General features: G+C 33.3%; 2 protein-coding genes across 3 annotated transcripts in view; both read right to left on the bottom strand.

The window, feature by feature from the left end:
• Positions 1 to 4,625, bottom strand: part of LOC148615353 (uncharacterized) — a 30,895-nt gene extending 26,270 nt beyond the window's left edge. Inside the window, exons 1-2 of the mRNA XM_088590266.1 lie at positions 4,120 to 4,625; positions 966 to 1,143 (exon numbers count right to left, since the gene is read on the bottom strand). Coding sequence (XP_088446392.1) covers positions 966 to 1,112 — 147 coding nt within the window. The 5' untranslated portion in view covers positions 1,113 to 1,143; positions 4,120 to 4,625. The remainder of the gene's footprint in view (positions 1 to 965; positions 1,144 to 4,119) is intronic.
• Positions 4,626 to 12,249: 7,624 nt separating this feature from the next.
• Positions 12,250 to 18,705, bottom strand: LOC148615352 (snaclec bothroinsularin subunit beta-like). 2 transcript variants are annotated; one of them, XM_088586233.1, is made up of 8 exons: positions 18,522 to 18,705; positions 17,522 to 17,647; positions 16,184 to 16,297; positions 14,633 to 14,749; positions 13,461 to 13,552; positions 13,109 to 13,214; positions 12,640 to 12,846; positions 12,250 to 12,319 (listed from the first exon to the last, which is right to left on the bottom strand). In XM_088586233.1, exons 1-8 carry the CDS (start codon positions 18,592 to 18,594, stop codon positions 12,309 to 12,311), a joined length of 846 nt encoding a protein of 281 aa, XP_088442359.1. In that variant the 5' UTR covers positions 18,595 to 18,705; the 3' UTR covers positions 12,250 to 12,308. The 2 variants fall into 2 exon arrangements, with proteins under 2 accessions (XP_088442359.1, XP_088442360.1); XM_088586234.1 differs by lacking the exon at positions 14,633 to 14,749.
• Between the last annotated feature and the right edge of the window lie 2,697 nt (positions 18,706 to 21,402).

The raw sequence follows: 21,402 nt of genomic DNA, 5'->3' as shown, positions 1-21,402 counted from the left end.
ATCATTCCCACAGGCAAATCAGTTGCCACTTCTGTGGAGGAATGAATCGTACTGTAGGCCTGTCCATTAATGTAAGCACTATTTCTATATATTTTTTCTATTAATAGATCCGGATCTAATTCGTCAGATATAGCCTAGCTTATCGTAGAATCAGTTTGGGCCTTTATAAATTTGTTTTTTAATTATTTTAAGACCAGGATCAAACACAACAATGCAGAACCATGAATGCATCTTTCCTGTGCTCGCTGTTCAGATCTCTCTGGGGTATTATAGTGGATCTCCTTGCTTCTAAGTATTCAGAACAAACTTTGAACAACGTTGTTTTTACCATAAAAACTGTCTTTTAAGCGCAACAAAGATTGACTACTAAAAATAAAGCCAATAACCTTTAACCTTTTATTTCCTTGAAACAGCAAAGCAACAAATCGGTCAGAAAAAAAAAAAACAAAAACAAAAAAAAAACGAAACAAAAGTCATTTTATTTTTTTTTCAAATTGCTAAAAATTAGGTTCGGCGGATTCGTAAAACTAAAAATAAAAAAAAAGTGGCCTTATGGTAGTTACTGTTGTTAATGGTTTATATTTTTGTGTGCTGTCTTATTTTTCTACAGTTTTTATATGTTATTGAATTTAATTCTGTTTTCTACATAGCAAGTCTGGGTTGCCTCTGTTTTCTGTTTTCATAGTATTGGACATGTCTTTTGATTCTGATGTCTCTGAAATAGTATGCATTGTCTTTCTCTTTTTATACTTCTGATACAGAAACAGTTACTGCATTTATAAATTACTTGACTTGAAAAATTAAATTGTTGCAAGTGTCTTGGAGTTAAAGTGCAAAAACATGTGAATGAGACAGACAGATGTATGGATTGAGGGACAGCTGGATGAACAGATGAGGGTAAAACAATATCCCTCCCTCAACTAATAGTTGGAATGCATAAACAAATATAAATCCACATACAGTACCTGATATTTCGGGAAAATGTACTGCAAAGCCTGTATGATATGTTTTTTGTGTAATCCATAACACATCCGACATATTCCTTCCTCACAGTTCTCACAAAAAGATGAAATTTCCAACCTGTGTCTATTGCAAAATGTTGGTGTCTTCATGGTTTATAAGTTCTAATTAGTAACTTAAAACCTAAAATGAAAAAAATTGTCACAATTAACTCATCTACATTATCAAATACATACCATACTAACTATGGCAAATTAGATTAGATTTTAATGTGAAATTCAAATAATATTGAAAAGTAATTTTAGATAATTCTACATATACACAGTACTTTTGGAACAAATAGTGTTCAGGTTACTGTGACAAAACAGATAAAAATTAAAAAAAAAAAAAAACATCTATATTGTTAATACACCATTCTACTTAGAAGTACTAACACACAAAATGAAACCTATTTGTTCCAGTCACATACAAAGAAATTGCACAATTAGAAAGTCTTATATACAGAAAGATTATATAAAAGTAATTTTCTTCACCTAAATTTCATATAGACCTCAGAACTAGACGTGTTTCAATGAAATTGAAATCAAATCTTGTCACCTCACATCAAAATTTTTTTTGGGTTACAACCTTAAATTGTTGGAATATTTTTCATTAATTTCATTTTAGTGCAAAATATGGGCAAGAATGAGGTCACTATAGGCTGAAACGGTGGAACCCCTTAAACTTAATCTGTCCCTGTACAATATATATTTTAATGTTTGCCTTGCCAATTTCATAAATCATAAGTTTAAACCTCTTTTCCTAGTTAGGCAAAAAAAAAAATGTATGTTTAGGGTTACATTCCTCCCAAAAATAGGGTAGGTAGGTAGGCATTTTCATTTAATTTTTTTTTTTTTTCATTTTATTTTTCTTCAACTACACAGCCAAATGTGCCACATATGATAATCATATGGAGCTCAATTCATATGATAATCACAAGATAATCATATGACAATCATATGATATTGAACATATAATAGTCATATGATTATCATATGATTCTCATATGGTAATTTTGGCTTAAAAACATATGACAATCATATGTTTGTGAAAAACATATGATTATCATATGATTATCATGCGATAATCATATGTATACTGAAACATGATTATCATATGGTGCTCGATTTATATGATAATCATATGATGCAAACCATATGATTCTCATGTGTGGCACATTTGCCTGTGTAAAGTTGAGCCTATATTTGTAAAATAGCTTCATGTTTAAGTCAAGAAAGTGTATAGTTTTAAGAAGAGTTTAAATTTTTAACATACACACCTATTAATCATGCTTTTTATTACACTACTTATTTTTTTGTGGAATTTTGAACAAAATATATGTACTGTATTTTAAAATGTTACCTGCAAATACATTTTAAAAAGTTACAAATTTCTCTGTTCATTTATGTAGTTTTTGAAAGACAAAGCAAAAAATGCATATTTATATAAATAAAGTGTTATCAAAATGTTTCATTCATTTGTTTTATTAAACCTGGAGTATGAAGAATGTCTGACCTGTATGTTATAGATGTACAAATGTATGTCTGATACTGTTAAATAAGTGGCAACAAGCAGAAACTCTACCCTGTCTTAAGCAGTTGAGTTCACTCTAGAACTAATGCAAGTTCATGTTGTTGATTGTAATATGTGTTTCTTCAAAGTCTTGTTCTATGTATCTTCTATGTCTAATAATTTGGTCTGGTTTTGTGTTTTGGACTTCAAAATTCAAACCTCCTTAAGCCTTTTAATGTTTAGTTGTTAAAAACTATCAGTCTAAAACTATCAGTTTGACACTGGACAAAGACTGGGGGATAAAAGGCTCTTGAATATGATCTGTTTAAGTCGTAATTGAACCTGCACAAGAATTAATTATTCAATCAGTCTATTTGGAAGCTTTCTTGGTGACAGCAGTTATTATATTTTAGTGCCAGGGTCAGGAGAAAAAATTAGGGTCGGTTGGGAAACCTGAAACAGACATATTTTTTTTTTGGCCTTAGAAAAACTAGACATTGCCCTAACATAACTAATTAATACCCCCGCAGCCAAATGAACCCTGAACATTTACAAGTAGGGATCAAGGTGGACATATGATTCATATTGGACACAATTTTTATGGCAAACAGAATAAGCACTTTTGACACACAATTTGCTTCCATTTTCGAAACATAAACTATAAACAAAAAGGGTGGCCAAGTGGTTAAGGCACTGGACTTTAAATCATGAAGTCGGTATCGCTGCAAGTTCAAGCCAAACATGGGTCTAGGTTTCCAGGTACCTATACCCTAGCCTGGGGGTTTTACTGATTTTCCAGGCTGGAATATCAGGCTTTGCTCCCCAACAAGCCTGGTGACCATGTGGCAAGTTCATATTAGCCAAGTGGTTGTAAATCTAAGTCAGTTAAAAGCTATACAGAGACATGTTAATTGTTGAACTGTACACACATGTTTTCACCCAGGTTAAATAAAATTTACCTTTACCTTTTACCAGACACCAGAGGGTATCACCCCCCTCCCCCTTTTGGACTTGGGATACTGGTCATTTTTAGAGTGTACTTTAGACAGGCACTAAAGTCCATGGACTCAACATTTCAAAACAGCCGCACTTTGCACATCAAATTTCATGGAATTTGGATTTTACCAAAAAGTACAATTGTACTTGGGACTTCACCCAAAAAAATGGGAGTGTACTTTGGACTTGAAGGAGGGGTGATATCCCCACACCATGCACATCCCCATATGATTATCTTAAACTCTATCCTGTTTCAAAACCATCTTGCAAGTTGTTAAGGAAGAGTTGTAAACAATTATCGCATGAGACCAAGTTTACATAAATTCCAAATTGTGCACATATACACATCTCAATGTGGTTATATTACAATGTACACCACACAGTTTCATGGGACAGACAGACAGACTGACAAGGTTATACCTATATACCCCAAAACATCGTTTTCGGAGGGGGTATAATAACGTCTCATAAATAGATACAGTATAAATGTGGACCGGGCTTCCAGACCTAATTTCTTTAGAATACATAGGCATGATTTTAGGGATTTTTTTTATCAGTTATTCAAGGAAAAGATAATACAAAGTATTGGGATTATGCTTTATGTCTTGTTACCTGGACACAAGCACCAACGATCGTTTTTCTACTATGCATCAGGCACTGTAAATTTTCCCGCCAAAATGTCAACTACGGGGAGGACCTAAAACTCGGAAGGATTGAAAGTATTTGAGGTGTAATCAAATTTTACTTAGCATCAAAAGAATATTTGTCTACTTCTTATAAAATTGATTGGAAAAATGATCAATGATTGTTATAGTTGACTTCTAGGTCTCTGCTGTGAGCAATACTCACAAGGTAAAACTCCGCTCTCCTGTCTAGAAGACATATAGGAAATCCCAGAAGTTATTCAGATGAAAAAAAAAAAAAAAATAAGAGGTGCACAATGGCAACACGGATAGTGTGGCAGCATGATCAATATAAATATCCTGCTTTTTCAAGCCCCCTGCCTGGGGCAAAAATGTAAAAAATATATATATATATCAGGCCAGTGGGGGATCCAGGGGTGCATGGGTTGGCCTTTTCGTGTGTAAAATTAACGCCCAAAAATGGTAAATAACGACAATAATGTTTTCTGAGAAACCCCCGCTGGCACCCTCCTTTTTAAAATGTCTGGATCCGCCCCTGCAGGCATTCCGCTATGTCCATTTGAACCCCCGGGAGTTACTCCGCTACATAAATGGAATGTACGTGCCGATTATGGTAGTCAAATTGGAACTTGTTGTGTGAAGTGATATTCAATGTTTAAAGAAACTGTTTACTCGCGTAGTGGTGTTAACCATATGTGGATTCTGAAAAAAAACTCAAAATAAATTTTAGACGATCTTAAATCTCGCTCCGGCTTCGCTGAAGTTAACTCTATTAAATCGTTTAACTTTTCAACATTATATACATGCAACCATGCCCCATGATAAATTAATTTGAAAACCCGTCTTGAAGAAATTATAGACAAAGCACTTAACTGCAAGAATGATATTTCACACAAATTTGTCGTTAAGGCAACGATTCTACATAATCACTACAAAGACAAAAAATTGCTACACCGAGCAACAGGTGATCAGTATACTAGGGTTTCTTCTCGACAACATATTTGTCAATTTTTTCAACAAAGTATCAGCATTCCAAAGAGAACTAATTGTACCCCTCTCCTAGCCAATCTGTTTCTTTATTCTCATGAATCGGAATACATGTGTATCTTCAAATTCTTGTGAAAGACAAAAAGGTTAAAGAGGCTAGACCTTTAATTTCACATATCGGTATATTGACGACATTCTCCCAATTTATAATCCTAAATTTTGAGAATGGCTTCCGTTTATTTATCCACCAAAACTAGAAATTAGACACTGCTGACACTGGTTTCTCCTACTTCTACAACGTAACACGGAGGATGGGACCCTCCTTTCCTCCGTTCCACCATAGGATATGGCACCAAGTCAGAAAATAGCTTGCCGGACAACCTCTAGCACTGCTGGAGTAAGCTTCTTCCGCGTCATTTTAAGGCCTTCCCCTCGAATTTGACGACAGTAGTCATATTAGTACAAAAATTATGACCAATTGATTTTAAAATTAAGTTTCCCATTCTTGTAAAGTAATATACTGCATATGGTGTTAATATTTCTCGGTTGTTTAGGTATGTCAGAGCTAGTGGGGACTCTTCTGGCTCCTTATGATGACACCACAATAACGCTGGAGACACAGTCGTGAGCATTATTATGTTTGTAGGCAATATCGCTGGTCCTATGGCTGTCAATTTATCATGGTAATATAAGCAACTATTGTGTTTATTTCATTGAAGAAAATGTGATTTAAAAGATGCAAATCGTGTTTCTGCGTCAGGAGCAGACGGGCGGTTTGCCATATTTACATTGACAACTGATTGATCACGAATGCGTTTGTGTTTCTAGAAAAGCAGAGGACGCTTACCCTACCGGTGCACCTGGTCCATGCTCCCAGTTTTTAGTGGAGTCCGAGTTGCTCATTCGCTTTTGTTACTTTGTATGTATGATTTTAGTTACTTTATGTTCTTTGTTGTGTATGTCTGTTTTCCATGTCTGGTCTTTGTCCCTGGATTACATTCTTTTGACTACCCTATATCCTTGGTTCCCTTGATTACTCTTTAAATAAAGGGATATATATCTTAACTCGTAACCAGAAGGCATTATCTCATCATGGTATTTACAGTTAACCTTTTACTGCAGATTGATTAATTCCACGTGAAAAGGTTTTATCCAATTGAAATTACTGATTTTTACTGATATCAAATAATATTTCATCTTGAACTTGACATATCTTCCCAACAAAGTTCAGGACTTTTTGAAACTCGTGGCTTGGGTTTACTTAATTTATATTGGACTTGGTTCTTTTAATATTCGCTTATGTATTGTTCATATCTTCTGTACTGTTTGGACTACTGATTTTACTGACTGAGACTAGCAGCAATTTCATGCTGCCCGCTTGTGTTGAAATATATACCGATCGGAAATAACCATATTGGAAGCAGGAGGTTTGTCGTGCTATAAAACCTGGTTGAACCCACCTTTCATTTTGAAATGCCTGAACCAAGTCAGGACCATTGCGGTGGTTTCCAATTTTCTGGTTTTTACCCTAATATTGTCATTTGTTATACAAAACTTTTTTTTTACAACTGCCTAGATTTTATCAGTTCCGTAATTTTGTTATCACCCGTCATATCGATCATTATGAAGTGGTGTTTTGATGATTAATTGTCTTCATTGTTGATGATAACCTCTCTATTCCAATGCATTGGGCTTTCTGCTACTATGTTTTAAAGGTACATGTATTTATTTAGGATGATCACTGGTAAGATACGATGTCTTGTAACAGTTGGTTTTTTAACTGATGTAATAGACCTGATAATTGATTAGTGCCGAGCTAGTTTATAGCTTAGTAACCGTTTTAGAGTTACATTCATCTAAAATTACAAAATTTAAGGTATTACATGTAAGAGGAAGGCAAAGATTTTGTAAATTACATTCCTGTATATGGCAAGCTTTACTTATGCATTGATTTAGTGTTGATTTTAGACACAGACCATTTTCTTCCCGATGGGGAGGGGGACTCAGATCATTTGTTGAATGAATAGAATCAAAATGCTCAAAGCACTGGAGGTTATTGATGTGAAAATTGTAGCACGAAAAAAATTCCAAGACTACATGATGTAAAATAAAACTGTTCTAATACATTAGCATTTCCCACATTACATATATTAAATATGTTGTATTAAGAACTGTTTTTTTTAATATGTATAAACTGTATGTCAATCTTTTATATTGATTTCTGAAGTATGAAATTTAATCAAGTCAAACAGTATCCGACTTCACACACATTTACAAATTATAACTAAAATTCCATTTCTGATTACCTGAAAAACTATTACTACACAAAAAGCAGATAAATGTATTCATTTCATTGCATTTATTCATATTTATTGATTTTATTTCTAAATTCAACTATTCAATCCGGCAGGTGTATACGTTTCTCAGTGTGCAGGTGTACTTAAGTAGGACCGCACAAATCATATGTGGAATGCTTATTGAAGAATTGGAAAACATAATGGAAACCGAACATTTGCGTAAAAATATATTTATATAGGTGATTGGCCGTTGTTTGACACTTTTCGTTGCCAAATATTGACTTAAAACACTTTTCCCGCCAAAAGTCAAACAACAAATGTCGTAATATTTAAATGTATGTGTCAAATAAAATGATTGTAAACAAACAAAGAGAAAATAATATCGATATTATTTGTTATATTCAGATTCTAAATAGCATTATTTATGCTGTATTCAGAATCTAAATAGCATTATCCGTAGCTTATGTTGGATGGCCAACCGGAACTTCTCGGTCTTTTTTGTTATAATATTTATTTGTAGCGGAAATAGTTCCAATTGGTTGGATCATGGATGGTGGTGCTTTTTGATTTCATCAGGGGGCTCAATCTTCCTGGTGGATAGAACTACTTTGAGTCGCGTATAACTACAATTCCGGCAATTTTTTTCAAGAAGAGATTATTTTTTAGTGTAGCGGAAATTGCCAAGTTGTTCCGATTGTCTTCCATGATGGGCAAAACCCATACCATAAAGCAAGCTGTAAAAGGCCCCAAAATAAAGTTAAAATATTCATAAAAGATAAAAATTGACCTAAATGTCAAATAGGAACTATTCTACTATGTTTGTTATATATAATGTTATTTTTACATTGCAGATATGGTGTAGTGGTGATTTGAGTGCACAATAACTCAAAAACATTGAAGTATAGAATGCTAAGAAATTTACAGATCAGGATACTGTACACTGAAGTTCTTTCATACGCCCGTCTAAGACAGGACGTATTATGGTATTCCGTTGTCCGTCCGTCAGACGTTAACACTTAGGACAATAACTCAAAAACGCTTTCACAAACTTTTATGTAACTTTGGTGAAATGGTCATATTTATTGACATAAGTCACTTTCGATTTTTATAAATTACAGATTCTTAGTTTCCATGTTATGAATTTTTTTACTTAAAAAACATAAAGTAACTAAAATCATACATATAAAGTAACAAAAGCAAATGAGCAACTCGGACTCCACTAAAATCTGGGAGTGGTGCATACGGTTTAAATGTCATACACAAAGATGTCGGTATGTAGGCCATTTGCTGTAGTGAGGTGGTAGAATGCTGTAATTACTGTAAGGAAGGAGTAGAAAAGATGAATGCTGTAATTACTGTGGAGAGGTAGAAAGGATAAATTTGTCATTATTGTTGACAGTTGGTAGAAAAATTGAACGCTGTAATTGTATGTACTGTAGAAAGGTGGTAAAAGGATGAGTGATGTAATTACTGGAAGGAAGGAGTAGGAAAGATAAAATCTGTAATTACTTTAGTGAGGTGATAGCAAGGATGAATGCTTTAATTACTGTAGTGAAGTGGTAGAAATGATGAATGCTTTAATTAATGCTTTAATGAATGCTGTAGTAACTGTAATGAAGGAGCAGAACATTTGAATACTGTATACTGTAATAACAGTAGTGAGGTGATGAAAAGGGTTAATCCTGCAATTACTGTAGTGCGATGGCAGAGGATAAGTGCTGCAATTATTGTAGATTGGTGGTAGAAACTACTGTAGTAAGGTGGTAGAAAGGATGAATGCTATAACTACTGTAAGGAAGGAGTAGAAAATATGAATGCTGTTATTACTGTAGAGAGGTTGTAGAAAGGATAAATTTGTAATTATTGTTGAGAAGTGATAGAAAGGATGAATGCTGTAATTTCATGTACTGTAAAAAGGTGTTAGAAGGATGTAAGGAAGGAGTAGAAAAAGATTAATTCTGTAATTACTGTAGTGCGGTGACAGAAATGATGAATGCCTTAATCAATGCTTTAGTGAATGCTGTAGTAACTGTACTGAAGGAGCAGAACATATGAATACTTTTATTACTGTAGAGAGGTGGTAGAAAGAATGAATGCTGTTATAACTTTAGAGAGGTGGTAGAAAGGATGAATGCTTTAATTACTTCAATGGAGGGGTAGAAAATATGAATGTTATTATTACTGTAGTGAGGTGGAAGAAAGAATGAATGCTGTAATTACTGTAGTGAGGTGGTCGAAAGGATCAATGCTTTAATTACTGTAGTGAGGTGGTAGAAAGGATTAATCCTGTAATTACTGTTGTGAGGTGGTCGACAAATTACTGTGGAAAGGCGACAGAAAGTTTGAATGCTGTAGAACGGATAAATGTTGTAACTACTGCGGTGAGGTGGTAGTAAGGATGCATGCTGTAATTACTGTAGAAAAGCTGAAGAAAGATTTAATGTTGTAATTACTCAAGAGAGGCGGTGGAAAGGATAATTGCTCTATTTATTGTAGTGGCGTTCTAGAAAGTGTTGCGATTACTGTAAAAAAAAGATGGTAGAATGGAGGCTGTAATAACTGTAGAAAGGTGTCAAAAGGATGACTGCTGTCATACCTGTGGAAAGATGGTAGGAAGAATGAATGCTGTAATAACTGTGAGGTGGTATTTTGGGTATCGAAAAATTCGGGACCATTACTAGGTTTTTAAAGTTATAATTATAATCTTTAAATTACTGTTTTCCATCAACTTCTCTCCTTTCAAACGTTCAGGATATTCTTACACGAAGCATCTGTGTTTAACCAGATAAAGTTTTAATACAAGTTAGATTTGTCATTGACTATCAATATTCCTAAGCCAGTAAATAGGAAAAAATTCGTTTTTATTAATATAAAATTATGGCATCTAATAATGCAGAACAGCAAGAATGCTTCATTGTAATGCATTGCAGTTTGATTCCTAGATCGTTTAAAGAAACCCATTTAAGGCTTTTTTTTCTTCTAAAAACTCATTTTATTCTACTATTAATTATTGAGAACGTACTGATAAACGGAGCAGTTGCCAAATCTACTGAAAAGTAATAATAATTAAATCACCAAGTTATTATGTAATGAAGGTTGAAGGTTCAACGAAATTTCTCCTACCTTTTGATATGCAGCCAAACGATAAATTTGAATTACCCTGAAAAAAATAAGCAAACATATGCGCTCTTGCTTCAAACCATTTTCTTTTGAAACGAAGTCGTTTATTTCTCATAATTCTTTTTATTCAACGCTATTCACAGCTGCTTTGAAATCTCAAGAGACTCTACAGTATGGATACTGATAGGTCTATATGGTATATGTTGAAGTATTCCATCTGAACCTTTTGAATTATTATTGAGTGAATTTAATGATGGGTTTGTTGTTACTGTCAGGTTTGACCTTACATAAAAATGGGGATGGTTAAGGTCTTATAAAAAGGTTTAACCCCCAGTGAATATTTCATGCGCCTATTCACATTCAGGAGATGTTTGTCATGAATGTGTCTTTGCACGTTTTTAGTTAAATTTTGAAGAATTCTCATCGTTTGCCGTGGATTTTATTACTTTGTTGTTGGGGTTTTCAGGGCTTACTTCTTTACATATGTTGAAGACTTTTTGATGATCTCTGAAAGTATTTACTATTTTGTATTTAGATTATACACTGGCACTTTTGTTACTTTTCGCCATATGCGTTTTTTGTTTATTTATTTCGGTCTAATTTTGTAAGAAAATTCCCCTTTTTATAAATGTGCCAATGCCATTTAGGCAAGAAGATAGTATCGAAATAGGTAAAAAAACATAAAATGTCAAATTCGAATAATTTATTCTAGCATAGAGTTAAATTTGCACATCATCTCAAAAATCTTTACTGGTAAGCAGAAAATATATTTATACAATTGTTAAAACTAGTAATCGACCATTTTATAAGCGAAGGAATGGGGTTATTTTTTTTTCGGAAATTTTATTCCAATTTTATTTTTACTCAGTCATGGACAGAAAAAATATGGTTCAATACTCCCCCCATTACTAAACAATGTGAAATAAATATTATATCTCTGGCTGACGCTGAGAAGAAAATGGCCTTTCCCCTACATATGTACAAAACCAATTTACTTAAGAGTTCTTTTGAATTTTGAAATCCCATGACAATGTAAAACTTGGAAAAAATGAAAAGATTGAAACACAAAAAATATGTTATTTGAAATATTATGAATTGATAATGGGGTATAATGGTACATCAAATTCAAATTGGAGCTGAGGAGTTGTTGTGAACAGGATAACCTCAACTCATGTACATCAATAAAATCTGACAGTCAATTAGATTTTAGTTTTGGTTGAGGACATTGTTTGATATTTTAAGAGAGGGAAAAGTAGTACTTTGATTGAAGTGATGATAAACATTTGCAGAAAACTTCGCGAATATCGCGAAGAACTGCTCTTACTTGGTCTATCTTTATATTTAGTTACCTCTGGAGAGGAAAAGGGGATTGTATGTAATTCATCCAACGTTGTTTCTTGAGAAAACATGTATTGCAATACGGATATCAAACGTGAACTCTCGTAGAAAGGGTCTTAGTGAAAGTTTTCTTTGCTTTCTAAAGAAGTTTTGTTCTCCTTAGGAAGTAATTCGAAAATTTATATGCACTTTAAGTAATAGTAAAAACAAAAATCGAATTGCTTTTTTGAACACCATAAGTTTAGATGTAGTCTTTTTGTCCAAATAAGCTAAACCCTCGAGGTATACTTTGGATACTGAAATAGTAACTTTGGTTAATAATTCAAACTTTTTTAAAGTTAAAATCAACAATTCAGTTTATTTCATTATTTTATTTTTCAAAACATTCGTCATGGAACCAATACAACCTGTCTTCTTATGCGCCAGCTACAAGAAGATGAAATATGAGATCAATGCAAAGCAATTATCAACATTTGAGATATATTTTCATAGCCGTTTTTACAGGGTTGTACCAACAATCAGCACGTTTCATTATTCCTCATTCTTTTAATTTCCAAATACTTACCACTCATAAAACCAGTCGTTAACTCCGCAAAGATGAGAAGTGTTTTGTTTCTTTCTGTATTTAAATTGAAGTGAAGAGGAAAAATCTGTGACGGTTTTTGGGAATTTGTCATATGTGAAACTGACATTCCGTACTATTTTGTTACAAATCAATTTGAGAAAATTAAGCCAATTGCACTTACGTCTTTCACATATAAAACCTTGCAAGTCAGTACACGGTAGATCCCTCTTTCTATTACCACCTGATAAATAAATCAACAAGCATTCTTGTCCAGCAGGAAATCCTTGGAATGTATCCCAGTCCAGCACGTTACGGGATATAACACCATTAGTTGAGTCCCATGTAAACTCTCCATTCAAATCTCGATCCCTTCCTCCTATCCACAAACCTTAAATCAGAAAGACAAAAACATATAAATGTAATTAAAAAATACGATAACCATTTTTAAATGATAAATTTACAGATAAGTTCATCCTTTGATCGAATGAATTATTCTCGATCTTATTTCTTTAAAAAATTAAGATATACATTCTTTATTGTTTTTTTTCCCTAACGAAGTTCGAAAATATATTATATTCTTTATTTCTTAAATGAACCCTTAAATCAGGCGATCTGTACTGAACTGAAAAAGGAAATAGCAATAATCCTACCCGAAGTTTTCAAACCAAAGATAACCTGGGCTTGTGTTTTCAGGTAATCGTTTTCCGCAACTGTTTCTACCTCCGCTAACCTTCCACCTATAGACTGACAAAAAGTCTGGAACAAAATAAAGTAAGATAATAATTGTAACACTAGAGTAGAAAACAGGATGGAGATTGATAATGTAACTACTAAGCGATTTTTTTTCACCATTTATTTATGTTAAGTAACCGATCGCGACTACAGGATAAAAAGCGACGTAAGAAAAAAGTATCTTTTCTAATAATAGACGAAGTAACTCTCAACCTTTAGCCCTAACCACAAAGCATAACAATTAGGGATATATGCCTGATAAAGCATTACCTGTGCATCGCCCCATGTCTTGGGATTACTGTCACTGAAAATATAACAGGAGTTTCCGTTTGAAGACCAACCTGGTTCAGTCACAGGACACACTGAAATAATTGGCATATAACATAAACAACAACCATGAAAATAAATAACTTTAACAGTATTACTGAGTTTGAGAGTGACAAGACGATGCATTTCTTAATAATTTTACGTACGTAGCAGGGCTTACAACATGTTGATGATTCTCCTATACCTGCTGTCAACATTTTTAAGTACTAATCAAAAACTATTGTACAAGAACTCATTTTATGATATATTTCTTAATTTTCAACATGGACTTTAAACTGATAATCACTGTGATACTATTTCTCTAAAGTACTCCCTACTGCATTTCTTGGCTGCAAAAGTCTGAAATTTTGTATTGTCTTTAAATTATTTTGTATATGGTAACATCCTGTGTTCAAAGATATATTATTGCTAACATGAACACTGCATGCAAACCATTTAGTAGGGTTACTCCTAGCAACAACTTTCCTTAAATTGGTCTACATGTAATACTAAACCTAATCAAAATATGTTAACAGTTTAGATATATTACGTGCACAGGACGGACAGAGGTTTTGATTCATAAATATAGTATATCTTATACTTTGCCGCGCTATTATAATCATCAGACTTTCCCGTGATGAAGCTGCTCTTTTTATATTTGGTTTTATCATAATATTTATTATAATCTTACCTACAAAAATTATAGAAAAGATATATTTCACTTGCATTGACACCGATCGACACCAATCTGTACCTTATTAGGAGATAGAGTAACCAAGGGAATCAAGATTGCAGCGGAAATCAAAAGAATGTAATCAAGGGACAAAGCCCTGATAGGAAAAACAGAAACACCCAACAAAGAACATACAATAGCCAAAATACAAATCAACAAAAGTAAAGCAACTCAGACTCCACTAATAACTGGGAGTATGGATCAGGTGAACCGGTGGGGCAAGCGTCCTCTGCTTTTTTCAGAAACACCCACAGAGTTGCTCATAAAAAGTCAAGACCGGGGTAGACAAAAGCAGAAGGAAAACTATAAAACTAGAATATCGTGATATTTTTTCCTAAACTTTATATAATTATGATGAGGATAGTTTGAATGACAAAAACGGCTTTGTAGTGAAAGAACAAACCTTGGGTTGTTCGACAACATACATTTCCATTACAGCACGACTCGGGTAAAACGTTACTAGGCTCACAGTCCTGTGACACTGTACAGGTACCCTGTGCTTCAACACAAATACTGTTGTCTGCAAAATACCCACATCTTTAGTAATCATTATTTAAAAACTTTAATCTATCAGATGAATATTTAAAAGATGCAAGGTAATTTGGTATAATAAAACACAAATTATATGCATATGAACCACAGACATAAATACCAATGATAATAATGTGTCTGTATACTTCATACATAAATCGTGATGACTCATTTAGATTACAACCAAATCAAATCAAAATCATGTTATTTTTTTTAAATTAATTCAATCACGGGGGACATTAAAATCCATCACAACAATACATTACACAATAATACAATATAGAGACATGTGGTATTCATGTTAGCACAATACATGTATCTTTGTATATTAGTAGTCATGAAATGAGATGTCTTACAATCAAGAAAATTAGATTTTTTTAAGTTGAGAGAACGAAGTTGAAGTTTGACCAATGACGAGGAGCAGAATTAAAGCTGTCTTGGATAGTAATAATTGTTTTCTTTTTTTTTCTTTTCTTGTTTAATCAAATGACTTTTGCAACCAAAGCTTTACACATATTCATGCATGGAACATTGACAAGAACAATAAATACTTGTAAGTGCATTTGAATATATATAATTCAGAAAGTTTGAACAATGTTTGCTGTTTGAGTAATCAAGGGAACCAAGGTTATAGCGGTAATCAAAAGAATGTAACCCAGGAACGAAGACCAGACATGGAAAACAGACATACACAACAAAAAGCATGAAGTAACTAAAGTCATACATACAAAATAACAAAAGCAAATGAGCAACTCGGACTCCACTAAAAACTGGGAGCATGGACCAGGTGCACCGGTAGGGCAAGCGTCCTCTGCTTTTCAAGAAACACCCGCCTAGTTGCTCATAAAAAGTCCAGTCCGGGGTAGAGGAAAGGAAAACTATGACACGTTGAACAAATCAGTTTTCATGGCGCAGATGGATACAAAGTACCGATCCACGTTTTCACGACGACGACCATAAAACTTCTGTAGTGAAGACTTCAATCTTGTAGCAAGATAACACTGTTCCAGCAGCTTATTTGTTAAAATTGTAGCGCGATACAAAAAGTCTGCTTAGTTTCGACAAGCTCTGGCATAACGTTTGAGTTGTGATATGAACACTCCATACACAAGTTCTGAAGGGATATTGCCACAGATGAAAGGAAAGTTGACAATTCTGAATGAAAAGTCATCACGTTTGTCGTAAAGTTTGGTCAATAGTTTTCCTTTACCATCGATTTCTAAGTGTAGGTCAAGATATGAGGCTGACTTCACAGTGTCTGTAGTATCTCTTATCTCAAGTTCTTTGAGGTAGATGCGATGTATCAAATCCCCAAAATATGTATACTAGAATTTGGTATGAAAACATGTTCGTTTATCACGACGAGGCCGGAAAAAAGAAATACTGTCTTTAAGATGTCGCAATCGTATTATATCAGTCAAACCTTGATTTTTACATCTTTCCCCGGTACATCCGATTGGACAGGTACATAATGGAAATCCCTGTGTGGTTACACTACATGAACCAGTGTTGCAATCGAAGTCAATACAGGGACTTACTGTAATTATGGTAGAAAACAATTCATAAATAATGCCCCAAAAAATGTTTAAAAAAATTCATAGTTGCTGTTGAATATGAATTGTATACTTAGTTTATTTTTTTTGATTTCATCGATTGCGCAAGTTAGCGTATAGAGATTGGTATTTCAATCGACATGAATATTCCTAAAGCACCCTCTTATGGTAATCATATTTCACAACTGGGTCCGTTTTGCTGTTACTTGAAATGAAGTGCAAGATATTAATGAATCCAATAAATTCCTTACAAAAAAGTTTTTGCACCAGGGGTATCGACATCACATACATCTAAAAAGACCAAGTTTTTTCACCGTTACAAAACTTTGATACAAAAATATGATAGCACTTGCGGGTTCTTAATTAAAATGGTATTGCTCATCGAATTTTTTACGGAAAAATAATATATAAAGCACATTCTTTCGACAAATCCGACTGCCCTTAATAGATTTATTAGTAAAGGATATGATTTTTAAACTATAGTCTATTTTTTAAGCCTTGTTTTTACTAATAGAGATATTCGACCCCTCATTCCAACCCTGCGTAAAAAAATAAGTCATTTTGGAAGTATTGCGCTACATTTGGCACTTGATTTTATTACTTTTGCTATCGGGGTCTTTCAGAGCTTACTTGAATTTGTTTTTGTTTGTGATCTAAGAATTTACTATTTTCATAAAGGATTTGTTGCGTTTCACCATACCTGTTCCTTTTTCTACTGATTTTTATAAAGGATTTATTACATTTCACCATATCTGTTTCTTTTTCTATTGGCGTTATTACTCCTTATCATGTAGTAAATGATTATTTCTAATGATGATAGTTTTGATGGTATTGTCATTTATAATATGCTTTGGACTAGCTTTCAGTAACTGTGAGCGTTCTTTAAGTGGATATCTCATTTGTGTATATGATTTATGTTGAGGTATTCCATGGAGAAAATTGGATGTATCATTGAATAAATCTTCTGGTGTGCTTGTTTGTTGTTGCAGTTCATTTTTTACCTTACATTAAAGATTAAAGGGGATTGTTAAGGCCTTAAAACTAGTTAAACCCCACCTCAGATATTATGCGCCTATCCACATTCAAAATATGTTGGTCATTGATGTTTCTTTGTGTCGTTATATTACCAGTGCTTGTTTAAAGGTGTGTTTACATTTAATGAAGACATTTTGGTGATCTCTTTACATTTGACTGAGCCATGAACTTACTCTGGCATCGTTTGCCAGACCATTGTCCCACACATCGGCACCTTAATGTGGGGCGTCTATGACCGTGACCACATTTATTCTCAATAAAACAACTTCCTCCGTTAGTACAATAAGTCCTGCAGAGACCTGGAATTAATAAGAATAATAACTAGTATGATTACACGCTGACAAACTGTGAACTACATTATTTAAATGGGTTAAATGACATACTATTGTCTTCAAATTATATTGTCATTCTTACTTTAACGATTTTATCTGAAAGAGTAATCAAGGAAACCAAGGTTATAGCGGTAATCAAAAGAACAGGGACAAAGACCCGACATTGAAAACAGACATACACAACAAAGAACATACAGTAACTAAAATCATACATACAAAATAACAAAAGCAAATGAGCAACTCGGACTCCACTAAAAATTGGAGTGTGGACCAGGTGCACCGGTAGGGTAAGCGTCCTCTCCTTTTCTAGAAACACCCGCCGAAAAACAAATTCGTTTAGAAGGAAGCCTAGTGCATTCAAATTTATAATTCAATCGGTGCGAAAGTCGTTTTCGGGTTAATTCTCTGACAACTGAACTTTCGTAAACCTCTCGAAATACCTTCCTCAAATATATCCTCCAGTCAGGGAATTGGCAGTAAAAACCTTCTACTTTATAGGATTTTGATAGGTCGTCAGCCTGCTGAAGGTCATGATTGGTGAATGATTGGTGCATGATTGGTTCATGATTGGTGAATGATTGGTGAATGATTGGTTCATGATTGGTGAATGATTGGTGAATTGCTTTTTAAAACAGGATCTATATTAAATAGACGCGGATATTGTTGAACAGGATTTTTTGAACGGTTGTGGTCAATATTATCTTCACAATGAAAACACAATGAAGGAGAATACTGTTTTTCAGATTCCAGTAATGTTTCAAAGCGATTTTTTTTACATTCTGTTTCCTTAGCTAATGACTGATAGTTTTTATTTAAAAAAAAAAGGAATACACAAACCTACCTTTTTTTATATATTGTGAATTCACAGAACTTCCAATCATCGCTAAAACCAAAGATAAGTACCACAACATCATCGTTATTATAATTGTAAATTAATAGCAAGTAATGGTTGCAACTGTGAAATAAAAGCAAACAATACTTTACAGTTGTACAGTGAAGAATCACAGAATCTTTTATTTAGTTTGAAATCTTGTTTTCTTTAATTTTATCGACACCACATGTTGTGTTTTCTAATATGAAATATCAGTATTGATTCTTATAAGTAGCACTTCGGAAAAATAAATAATTCGCAATAATACCTTACTAAATGTTTGGTATTTTTTTTCATCAATAGCAACAAGAAACAACTGTAATGTGTCATGCATTAAATGAATGTATACTCTATTCATTTAAGAGAACCAAAGAAAGATGTGTGAAGCAGGTTCAAAACGGGAGAGGAATCTAATATTACTTAGTACACCGTGTTTAAAGGTTGGTGTAACCATGGTACCCAGTCCATTTGTAGCCCACTGGGATAGATATTCATCATAAAGTTTATATTAGTATGTTTCTTTATATTGGGTAGTAGTCTTGATTCTATTTTGGACATTGATTGGAACTTTGAATAGCTTTATCTCCGACACAGATGAGGACGTGGTAAGAGTAGAAAGGATAAATAATGCAGTTTCGACGTGACGATGTGTTGACAATATTAGCATTTAAGAAAACTACGACAGTGATGAAAGCAGATCAGGAACGCATGCTAAATATCATTACTTGCAGTTAAGTGGAAGTGTTCAAAAAGTATTAAACATAGATTATTGTAGAGACAATATGAAAGAAAAGATGAACGATAAATATAACTGTAATTGCGATGAACGTAGCCAGAATAAATAAATTAACTCTAAATTGATATTAGCTGAATTCATTCAGTCTTTATCCTGTGGTAAATTATACTCCATGATACCACTTTATTATTTCCTCATTAGTCCATACCTTATAAAACTTATTCATATTATAAATTCTTTTTAATTTATCGCTTCAATTTATTTCATGGGACTTCGATATTAGTTCACTACTCATTATATATAGCTACAGTAAATACATTACTTTTTCATTCCTTTTCCACACTTAACTGCAGTTATCTTCCCAGTGTTTCCTAATATCTCCTTATATCATGTTTTTAATTAAGAGCCAATTAATAGATTTGTTTCGTTAGATCTCAACTGTTTATCCATATATTTTTTTCACACGTGTGTATTATGCCATTTCCGTAAATTTTCGATCATTTCCGCATTATTTACTTCATATACATCATGATACTTTGTTGAATTAAACGATATCGCCCAAGTGTGAATTGTCGTTTTTTTATGAGTCCCTTGTGTGACTCGTGTTGGGAAGTTGCATTATTGATTTAGACTAAATTATTTGATTAGACCAACTTGAAATGTGACGGATGCCGTATGCCTACCCTACCGGAGCACCTGATATCACTTCCGGTTTTTTGGGAGTTTATATGGCTAGTGCTTAAGTTTTATTGTTGTTGTTATTATTATTATTATTATCATTATTTATTTATTTATTTTTTGTTATATCTTTTTATCTTAATCTACAGTTTTATATTCATGTAATTTAATTTTGACGTATTTGAATTGTCATATTGTTGACGTTTCAATATTGTTAGCTGATATTCAGATGAAATTCCCGTTTACATGGAGATTTACATATACATATCCTTAAATATTAATCATTTTTGTACTTACAAATGTTTCAAAAATGTCAAAATCCACAATAAAGAAGCACTTAGTTACACTTTAAATGTTTCCTGTATTTGGTATGTAACCTTTATCATGAATGTTAGTTGTATTATTGATAAATAAAAATAAAGTGAAATTCATAATAATTAGTTTATATATAATTGTTTTGAGAAGATTAATTTTAAAAATAACCGAATAAAGTCATTCTTTTACAAATTTCTTATGTAATTTCTAATTTTAGTTGTTCGACAAAAATGTTTTCAGTCATAGTAAAAAGCATAATCTATCGATTAGTATTTTTGTATCTAGTCTGGTATTTTCATATGAAATCCAATAAAACAAATTTCAAAATCCCACAAAAAAATTAAAAAGGACAACTTTTTAGAGTGTGGTACCCTTTGGTCCCTTATACTTCGGAAAAATCAGGCAGGGTTTTCATGCAGCATCTAATAAAACAATCATTTAAAAATCTTACCATAATAAAAAGAAAACAATTATTAAGGCGTCCCCTTAGGTCCCTTATAAACTCTGAAATCTAAAGGCAAAGAATCTAATAAACAATCAAAATCACACCACAAATTTACAAGATTTTGTCAATAAATCAAACTTGTATCTGGCCCCTTATTCTTACTTGACTCAAGTCACAACCCCCTCCCCCCAAAAAAGTCAATCCCTGTCTTCATTTTGTGGTATTGAGGTGTGGCACATTGTAATACAATTTCAAAAAGATTCATTCACTAATAGTAAAGTTATTGTATGGACATCAGGAAAATGCATGTTTCTGCCCCCTTCCCATTTTGGCTCCTAATTTCTGAAAAGTTCGTCTTTTGCCAAACAAAAAAAATCCAAGTTTGACATTTGTGGTATAGAACATTTTGGAACAATACCATCGACAATCCTATACTTAATTGGAGTTATACTAGTTAAATGTTCATGCTTGTTTTAGGCTCCTTATTCTGATCGACGACCTCAAACTGACGTTATGTCCTTCATGTTCACCGGACTTGACATTGAATGGGCAGCACGAGGCAGGAATGCTCCCTGTTTCTCATTAAAATGCAGTGTTTTAATGGGATTCGCGCTGTTCTTTTTTGTGTGTACTTTTTCTAATTCTTTTTATTGTACGATTTTTTGTTTGTTACCACA

This window comes from Perna viridis, chromosome 6, assembly GCF_037379345.1.
Source record: "Perna viridis isolate PV_CMFRI_1.1 ecotype Kerala chromosome 6, ASM3737934v1, whole genome shotgun sequence".
Taxonomy (NCBI): Eukaryota; Metazoa; Mollusca; class Bivalvia; order Mytilida; family Mytilidae; genus Perna; species Perna viridis.
Note: the sequence above shows the minus strand (reverse complement) of the source record. Positions and strands in the feature narration are given on the sequence as shown.